The sequence below is a fragment of the Cotesia glomerata genome, linkage group LG9, assembly GCF_020080835.1.
Source record: "Cotesia glomerata isolate CgM1 linkage group LG9, MPM_Cglom_v2.3, whole genome shotgun sequence".
NCBI classification, from domain to species: Eukaryota; Metazoa; Arthropoda; class Insecta; order Hymenoptera; family Braconidae; genus Cotesia; species Cotesia glomerata.
This window is the reverse complement of record NC_058166.1, coordinates 11539794-11550276: the sequence shown is the minus strand read 5'-3', so window position 1 is coordinate 11550276 and position 10483 is coordinate 11539794. Positions and strand designations below refer to the sequence as shown.

Sequence of the window (10483 nt, the reverse complement as noted above, 5' to 3'; positions counted from 1 at the left end):
TTATAACTAAACAACCGTTAGGTACACAATAAACGAAAGTACCGCCCGACGAACAGTATCTTCTTTTCATATTATTTATCAAATCAAACGAAATTGTGGTTTCACTTAAGAACCTATCCCGGCGACTTTTGGCTCTTTCTCATGGATTAAATTCTCTAACATTAACAAATTAGCCAAGTCTATCACACAGAGAAAATACAAGCTACTTATTCAGCGATTGTAAATTCGGATCCATCTAGCATAAACAATCATATACATTTACCGATTCTTATTGATATAATTATAAAGATATTAAGGTCATCGAAGACTCTTATTATCCGTGGGTACCTCAATTATAATTTGCTAGTATAATGACAGCTATATGTGATCGTTAGGATGAATTTGATAATTTTTTTTTATGCTTAGAATATAAAATTCGTAAAAATCTTTTAAAATTTTTTTATTTTAATTCTCTCATTAAGTTTTGGTTAGTTTAATTCAGAAAAAAACTGTTATAAATACAGTAATATGTAATAAATAATAAAAACATTTATAAATATACACAAATTTTGTATTAAAATATATTTTTAATCGTTTTGGCCGATTTTCGTATACCCATGAAAAAATATTCTGATCAGGCTTGATATAAGCTGATAAGGCCATATAAAAATTTTTGATATGTTCATATCTGGCCTGACATGATCTGATATGTCCATATTTAATTTTTGATATGTCCTGATATGCTCTGATATGAAAATTGGCCATATCAGGCCTGATCAAGCCTTATCAATTTGATATGTCTACATCAGACTTGATATAGCTTGATATGCTCATATCTAATTTTACATTATTTTTTAATAGGTCCTGATATGCCCTGATATAACCTTATGAAGTTATATATACTTTGATAAACTTGAAAAAAAAAATTAGGGAAACGGTTGACCCTGAAGGCCATCTCTGCAACTTCCCGCCAATTCTATACCTAAACGCTTGAAATTGCACTTATGCAGTTTTAGAGCTCTTCGAGCTCATAAATACAATTTGTGTAATATTTTGAGCTCTTCGAGCTCAAAAAATAGCTTTTGTATGCTTTTGAGCTCGAAGAGCTCAAAAGTTTGATAGAAGCTTGATAAAACACTATTTTTTGAATTTTCAAATCGCAATAACTTTTGAATGAATGAACCGATTTTCACGCGGTTGGTGGCATTCAACGTAATTTTTAAGCTTCATAAAAAATTTTTAAGTTTATATTAATAAAGCGGAAAACTTCGGAGTAATTTCGAAAAAACACTTTTTTCGGTTTTCTTTCGTCAACGATAACTCACGAACGAATAACCCGACCAGAAATTTAAGTTCGGCGGTGGTTCGTTTCGAATTAGGCATGCCGAATTCCAAGTTCGTGCCGAACCAGGAAGCCAAAGTTGGCCAGGAAGCCATATTAAAGCAAATTTTAAGGGAGTTGGGAAAGAACGGATAGGGGAAAGGGGGGGACCTACTCAGTGGGAATTTTTCCGTAATTGAAAAAATAATCAGACAGCCCAGACTGGGAATCGAACCCAGATCTCTCGAACACTGTACCCGACGCACGAGAGCCCTATACCATACCGCGACGCTACGCCAATGATGAGCGACCTCTTGCCTCAAGATACTTATAAGCCCGACACTTCGGCAAACATTCGGTTACCGTTGCAACGGTCGAGTTAGGAATTCCGATATTATACCTAAGTGAGGACTTGCCACAGACTTACCTAGTCAAGTTTCATTTTGATAGACCAAGCTTCAGAATACAGGTTGCCGTTATTTCATAACAGTTTGGCAATCCATGGCATACCGAACTTAGGCATTTCCACTGTTTTGCCTTAAGAAGCTCGATCGTGGTATGCCAAGTTTCGGTAAACCTTTGGTTACCGTTATTCCATAACAGTTTGGCAACCCATGAAATGCCGAACTTAGGCATTGCCATAGGTTTTCCGAAGTGAGTCCGAACTTGGTGAACCAAACTTCGGTAAGCCTTCGGTTACTGTTATTTCATAACAGTTTGGCAATCCATGATATACCGAACTTAGGTACTGCCACAGGTTTGCCTAAATGAGCCCGAGCTTGGTGAACCAAACTTCGGTAAACCTTTGGTTACCGTTATTTCGTACTAATTAGGCAATCCATTATATGCCGAACATAGGCAGTGCCAAACTATTACGAGATTACATCGAATGTGGAATTCTTTTGGCATACCAATGTTCGGCTTGCCTAATTTAAAATAAATAAGATCCGAATTGGGCTAGCCTAAATTCGGAAAGCCAACTTCGCCCCGAACTGATTATTCGGCATACCTCACTAAAATTCTAGTCGGGTAAGCGTTTCGGTAAACCTTTGGTTACCGTTATTTCATAACAGTTTGGCAACCCATGAAATGCCGAACTTAGGCATTACCATAGGTTTTCCCAAGTGAGCCCGAACTTGGTAAACCAAACTTCGGTAAGCCTTTGGTTACTGTTATTTCATAACAGTTTGGCAATCCATGTTATACCGAACTTAGGTATTGCCGCAGGTTTGCCTAAGTGAGCCCGAGCTTGGTGAACCAAACTTCGGTAAACCTTTGGTTACCGTTATTTCGTACTAATTAGGCAATCCATGATATGCCGAACTTAGGCAATGCCAAACTATTACGAGATTACATCGAATGTGGAATTCTTTTGGCATACCAATGTTCGGCTTGCCTATTTTAAAACAAATAAGATCCGAATTGGGCTAGCCTAAGTTCGGAAAGCCAACTTTACCCCGAACTGATTTTTCGGCATGCCTCACTAAAATTCTAGTCGGGGAAGTACCTTAACAATATATCGTAGAATCATTTTTGCGATTTCATGTATACATAGATAATTTTATAAATCTACATATAGATACCATTATTATATATAAATAATAATGGTATTATAATAATAATGGTATTATATAATAATTAATAAATTAGATAAAAAATTTTGTTCACTACGAATCGATCATGTATACGATTTGTATTACTTGTAGTTATAATAAACTTTGTTCTCCAAGTATGTCTCTTAGGTAAACGGGTAGTGAATTAGTCTTTCAAGCGGTAGGACCACGGTTCGATTCCCACTCGCGCCGATTTTTTTTTCCTATGAAAATAATTATATATAATTATACCTAATTATACATAATTATATGGGGCCATTTTTCATTTATAATTATGTAATATAATTATATATAATTTTTTTTTACCGGGGCGGGTACATAGTCTGATATACTTATATCAAGGCATATATAGTCTGATATGGCCAATTTCCATGTCAGCCCTGATATGGACGGTTTATATCAGGCCTGATATAGTCTGATCAGAAAATTTTTTCACGGGTTGCCAAATGGTGAATGTATGGGCGATTACGATTTTCTATTGATTAAAGGAGCTATATCATTTGAATACCTTGTCATTCCATAGTTGTTGCTTAAAATGAGTCTCGTTTCAAATTTCAGATGGCATACAAATAAATTAAATAGGGGAGCCTGGGGCACGACGGCCCCCTTAAGCCGATTTTTCCTTTTTGTGGCTTTTGACCATCAAATTCATTTATTTACTATCTACTTTGAACGAATCAGTCGAAATTTTGCAAAAAGTCGAAAGAAAATTTTTTTTTTCTGGGGCACGACGGCCCCCTCCCCAAAAAATCATAAAAAAAAATTTTTTTACTAAAGCTATTAAGGTAAAAGCCCCAATATATATTCATGTACCAGTATATGATCACTCCATGTATTTGTATATCTATATTCACAAATATAGGTATACAAATACATGGAGTGATCATATACTGGTACATGATCATATATTGGGGCTTTTACCTTACCATCAAAATCTAGAGACTCTCTTTCCAGAAAATGTCGTTGAGGGAAAACCACGATTTTTACGAGTTTTGAGTATCGCCAAGAACTCACAGGAATAAAAAATTAACATGGAGCAAAAAAAAAGACCTCAATTAAACAAAAAAAAAAAAAAAAAATTAAATTAAAACCAAAAAATTTGAAAAAGAAAAAAACATTTTAAATATAAAAATGATGATTGCCATTGTCTGTATTGCAATGGACTTTCCTTAGAGTCCTCAGAGTCATAGATTCAATGTAAAAATTGTAATAAATGGTCTTATGATTCTTGCGCAGGAATTGACGAAGATTATTCTGACGAATATGTTTGTGATCATTGCGAATAATCGTATACTTATTAAAGTATCTCGATGTGATTTTCTAATCATCGAACATTTATATTTCATGTTTTATTCAATGTGTAATTTTTGTTAACGTCTTAAAAAATTATTTTAAATTTTATTATTAAGCTATTAATTAGTTTTAAATAGATAAAAAATACAGAGATGTTATTTAGCAATGAATTAGTAACATTAGTTTACATTGATTGAAATCACAGGTCGAGTTTTCATATTGAGCTTTTTAAATACGTAATATTTTGAACCAGACGTTTTTTTATATTTTTATCAAGTCAAAATTAGAAATACGAATTGCGTAGAGTAAGACATCGTTGAAGGAATTCAAATAAAACTTTGAGATTAGGTTTCTGTCTGGTGCAGATAATACCGTGATCAATAATTCATAATATAATTATTACCGTTTTAATTTTAAAAAACTGTATTTTCAATTTTTTATAAGCTATATAATTCAACTTTTCATTAAATTTTTCAGTTTAATTAAATTCATTCTGATTCATTGACCTGAAAAGGCCTAAAATAATGAATTCTTTAAATATGTAATTTTTTTCTCGAGTGGTCCGTTATGCCCCACTTATCACATTTTGGCCCAAAATATCATAAAAGCATTATAGAGGTCATAACTTGAGGGAAATTGAAAAAAAAAATTTTTATTTAATTTTGGAGGGGGGCCGTCGTGCCCCAGGTTCCCCTAATTTATTTTTGGAATCGACATAATTATAATTTTTAAGTATGAAAGTAAGAAAAAAAGTTTTTAATATATTTTCATAGCTCCTGGGAGAGGAAGCCGTAAGAAAAAATAAAAAAAATTTTTTTGTGTCAATTCTGCACACTTAGATTATAATTTCGTTAATTTACAATATAAGAATATTTTGACAGGTTGTTATATCCAGTGATATAATAAAATTGTGAATAAAATTATACTATAAGTAACAAGAAATACTGTAAATTAATTTTTTAAAAAAGTAAAGAACGCTTTGTTAAAAATACATCAATAAAATTTTCACGAGACAGAAATTTACGCCGTGATTTAACACTCACCCGGACTTATAAAAATTTTTGGAGACCATTTTTATACCGAAATCTTTTACAGTGCATAATTTTACGAATAACTGTCGCCCACTTGTGAGCCTGAAGCTTGTCATCTCCAAATATTATTCAAACCCATTGGTTCTTCGTCGATATAATTATGTCAAAGATTCAATTTTCATTTATATATTTCTCATACATAGACTCAACAGCTCACGCCAACATCAAGATGACTTAATTATAATATAGAGTGACAAACTATGTACATTTTTATTTTAATAACTGCAGTTATAAGTAAATAATACTTTGTACTTTATGTAGATGTATACTTTTTTTTTCTTCATAAAAATCTGAAAAAAACTCAAAAAATTTTTTACAGATAATGCTCTTTTATTTTTTTTAAATTTTATCTTGTTTTCGATGTATGCTTGGAAAAAATATAAATAAAAATCTGGACCTACAATGAAAAAAATCTATAAAACAGTTGATCCTGCCGTGTGTCCCTAAATTCCCGCTTATTGAGCTCAAAACGTTGAAAAATATTCATGCTTGCAAGTAGTTAAGCTTTTTAAGCCCAGAAAAAAGTTTATAAAACATTTTTAAACTCTCCGAACTTAAAAACCAGGGAAATGTAGACTAATTTTATAGCTTTTATAATCAAAGATCTAATCTCAAAATTTTTTGCATAAGTAAATCAACCGATTTAAAAGTGTTGCAGCATTAAACGCAGTTCTTCAAGTTAAAAAAATGCCGGAGTACAGAAAATTTATTTATTGAGAAATTCGGTAGTTATTTGAAGAAAAACTATTTTTTGAATTTCTCGACAGTCACATCGCTCAAACGAATTAGCCGATTTTAATTAGATTTCACAAAAATTCAAAAGTTATTACAAGTAAACATTTTTAACTTCCCGCTAAGAGAATCGAAGATTTTCAAAAATCGGGAAGTTATTGTTTTCACCCCGTTTTGCAAAAATCGAGTTTTCATCAGATCTCGACGTTTGAAGGTCATAGGAAGCTTCCCTGACTACTCCCACGAGGTTGTCACTGTGTCTGTGTGTGTGTGTGTGTGTGTGTGTGTGTGTGTGTGTGTGTGTGTGTGTGTGTGTGTGTGTGTGTGTGTGTGTGTGTGTGTGTGTGTGTGTGTGTGTGTGTGTGTGTGTGTGTGTGTGTGTGTGTGTGAAAGCATGTGAACCACTATAACTTTGGAACGGCTCATCCGATTTTATCGCGGTTGGTGCCATTTGAAAGGGCTTAGCCAAACTTAGATTTTGAGTAGAATTTGGGCCGATTCGTATCAGTAGATTTTGAGAAATCTTAAAAAAACTAAGAAAAAAAATTTTTTCAAATGTAGTTTTTTTTTGGATAACTTTTAAACGGCTCCACCGATCGATTCCAGAAACTAATCAGCTCTAGGCAATAAAAAATCACGTCGATCGCCACCAAGCTGGTCGAAATCGGTTAATTCGTTCGAGAGATATCGTGAACGAAAAAAAACCGAAAAAAGTGTTTTTTCGAAATTACTCCGAAATTTTTGGTTCGATCTATTAAAACCTGAAAATTCGTTATGAGGCTGATAAAACTTTGTCGAATGCCGCCATTCGCGTGAAAATAGGTTGATCCATTCAAAAGTTATTGCGGTTTGAAAATTCCAAAAGTAGTGTTCTATGAAACTTCTATCAGACTTTTGAGCTCGAAGAGCTCAAATGCATAGAAATACTATCTCTTTGTGGTCAGCGAGCTAAAAATATCACATAAATTATATTTTGAGCTCAAAAATCTCAGAAACGTCATAAGTACAATTTTAAGCGCCCAGGTATGGAATTAGCGGGAAGTTGCAGAGATGGCCTTTAGGGTGAACCGTTTTACTAATTTTTTTTCGAAGATTTTATTTTTGAGATTGTTCAAAATCTTGTTTTTAACAAACGATCATATTCTACCTTTATTTCGTTAATGTATAATGTCTCTTCTCAAGACCCATAACTTACATTATTTATTACTAAAATAAGAAACAAAATCCAACTCAATTACTATCAAATTACAATGACATTGACAATGATGATGGTGATGACAATATGACCCTATGGTAGTTGAACCGACATAGCTGATTACTCTTTAGCATACAGTCACCATCGTATTACATACCAACATGATCGAGTTGTTCCGTTTCCCGGTACGGCTACAAGTGAATGCCACAATACAATAAACGTGCAGCGTAAAACAAACGTCACCATACTGATCGACTCATGAACTCATATGAACCAATAACACAACTCATATCCAGTGTGTATAGATACACATATGAATAATTGCAAATAAATCGACTGGCACGGAGTAAGGCGGCAAATTACGGACTAACTCGTCGCCTTTTCTATGCGCGTCAAATTTAAATATTAAATTTTCTTTTTATAATAAATTCATAGCATGTGCGACCGAATAACATAGATACTGTGGTTCGAAATTAAATAAAAGGGACGTGCCACTCCTCCGTCAGTCGCAGTTTGATCGTCGATTGCGTGCCATTGGACCGGACACAATCGACTAATTAATTTAATAATTTATTAATTACTATCAATTAATCAATAATTAGCAATTAAAAATGCGTTTTGTATCAGTGATAAGCATCTCCGTATTTTTACTGTCGACATGTGGATTATCATCAGCTTCGAGGCCGGATTTCATAACGAAATCGGTCAACCAGTGTATCGGAGCCGAATCATGGACCGGGTGTTTGAAACAGGAGGTCCTTGAGTACCTGGACGATAAGTTAGGCACCACGACCGAGGCGCGTTCTCTAGAATCCGTCGACGAGGCCTTAATCGTCAGAACCGCGAAATACTTGAAAAGTTTTGAATACGGAGTCAATCTGCCGTTTGTAGACGCGAAATTAAAGTACCGACCAGGAAGAAGTCTCGCCGATTTGGATATCGAGTTTCAAGATAATGAAGTAGCGACTTCTCAAGCACGTGGTTTGTTGAAGAAGAAATTGCTGCTGCCAATTTTACTCCTTCTTAAGCTGAAGCTCAAGGCCTTGATGCCGATCTTTGTTGCTCTTATTGGACTCAAGGCTATGAAGGCTTTGATTTTATCTAAATTAGCGATTTTACTTGTCGTTGGATTTATTGCTGTTCAATTCTTTAAGAAAGGCGGTATGACACCTCCAATGGGTGAGTGTTTTTGAATTTTTTTTATTTTTATAAAAATTTATGATAAAATTTTTATGATGAAGTGAAAACAAGATTTTTAATGTGTAAACTTAATGGTCTAGCTTTTATCAATATTGAAAATATTATGGGAGGTGTTACGATTGTTACAAATTTTTTTTTTTATATTTTAACCAAACAGAATTATATTTTGCCGTAAAATTTGTGGGATAAGCAAAAAAATAATATGTGTTTACTTACTAATTTATATTTATAATATTGATAATATTGACACAAGTAAAATATTACATAAGCATAAATAATCATCCACTACTTAGACTTTGTTGTAATTACTGAGATTATAAAAAATTTATTTTTAATTTTGGCGATATCGTGACATATTTGCTATAATTAGACCTCTGTTGATAACATGCGATCAAATAGTACGTAGTACTTTACTCGACTCATAAATGGCGATGTCACAGAATCTACAGCTCATGACGTTATAATTAATCAAGAATCGAAGAGTTACAATTTCAGCTAGAAGACTTTGTTGTCTTGAAAAAAATGTTTCAATGGAAAATACATATCATTGAAAATTTAATAGAAATTAAAATATTTAATTTTTAACAGATCAAGATTTCAATTCAAGAAAAACACTTTTAATATTTAGAAAAAAGACATGTCCATTCATACGCAAAAAAAGTCCTGATAAATCCACGCCGCATGAATATAAGGGCCTTTATTCCACGCTGCGTAAATGTAAAGGCCCTTATATTCACGCTGGGTGGATTTATCAGGATTTTTTTACGTGTAAATAGACACTTTAGAAAAAATTCACGGGTATAAAAAATTTGGTTGTCCTATGCTAAAACTCAGAAACTGTAAAATTATATTAGATCTATTGTTGTTCGGTATTATTGCATTTTTATTATTTTAAATAAATAATCTGACTTATTTATCTTAAGAATCTTGTTTGTATCAATCAAATTTTTTTATAAATTTAGAGTGTAAATTTTTTTAATATATAGAAAAGTTTTATAAAGAAAAGTTTTTGTAATTGTACCATTTTTTTTTTTGGTTATAAACAAATTCTTAAAAGACAATTTCTTAATTACTATTATGGGTTAGTTTAAATATAAGCTTTTGTTAGTTGAACAAAAATTTTGAAGTTTCAGTCAAAAAAAAAAACATAATTTTTAAATAGACAAATATGGAGTTCTAATATTACTAATTCGTGTTTGGTTATTTTTTTTTTTCTTATTAATTGAATTACTATTCTTTAATCAATATAAAACTATAATTTTTGTAAATATTGTAATTGAATCAATGTTGGGTTAAATTTCTCGTTGAATAATAAAAGAAAAAAATCTTATTAAATTTTTATAAATAAAAAACTTACGAAATTTGATGAATTTCATGTACCAAGGAATGACAATGGAGCCTGCACCAGCTGGAACATATGGAGCGCCCCCAGCACCATCAACGACATCTGGATACGAACCAGTGAATACCTGGGACGGAAACGGTCCTTACTCACGTGTCTGGACACCAAGCAATGGGGAAACAGCCCAAAATCTCGCTTATAATTACTACGCACCAAGTAGCAATAGCGGTAGCTCAAACTCTTACGGTGCCCCATTAAGCTCATCCTCTTCAGCATCCGCTAGTTCTAGCAGCAGTTCAACAAACTACTAAAGACTATAGAAATGAAAACAAATAACAAATTTAATGATCAAAATAAACAAATAAATATTTATTATATTTATACTCGACTTCAGTTATTAAAATCCGTCTCAGGATCGCTACAAATGACTTTGATTTAATTATTTAAGACATGCAAGCCGAAAGTGATTATAATTACTTTTTCTACAATTGTCAAGATTTAAATCAATGATTTTAATCCCAGAGTGTCTTTTTATTTAACTGATATTTATTTTATTGATAATCATAATTGTACAGATGAATCTTTGTTGTTGTTATTATTATTATCATTAATTTTTTAATGAAGTATTCTAGTAGTTTTTTACATTCATTTTATTTGTAATATATGTTATATAATATTTTTATATAATGATGTAATTGATACAATGCACTCCACCGA

At 32.5% G+C, this 10483-nt stretch overlaps 1 protein-coding gene across 1 annotated transcript; it reads left to right on the top strand.

Annotated features, from left to right (window-relative positions):
- Positions 1–7721: 7721 nt before the first annotated feature.
- On the top strand, positions 7722–10147 carry LOC123271887. Its single transcript, XM_044738423.1, has 2 exons — positions 7722–8403; positions 9809–10147. Exons 1-2 carry the CDS (start codon positions 7836–7838, stop codon positions 10075–10077), a joined length of 837 nt encoding a protein of 278 aa, XP_044594358.1. The 5' UTR covers positions 7722–7835; the 3' UTR covers positions 10078–10147.
- The last annotated feature ends 336 nt before the right edge of the window (positions 10148–10483 follow it).

What these genes read in the sequence shown, in the direction of transcription:
- LOC123271887 (XM_044738423.1), top strand. Translation starts at nt 7,836, where the DNA reads ATGCGTTTTGTATCAGTGATAAGCATCTCCGTATTTTTACTGTCGACA. An exon ending in CGGTATGACACCTCCAATGG is followed by an intron (nt 8,404 to 9,808) that starts GTGAGTGTTTTT and finishes TCATGTACCAAG; the next exon opens with GAATGACAATGGAGCCTGCA.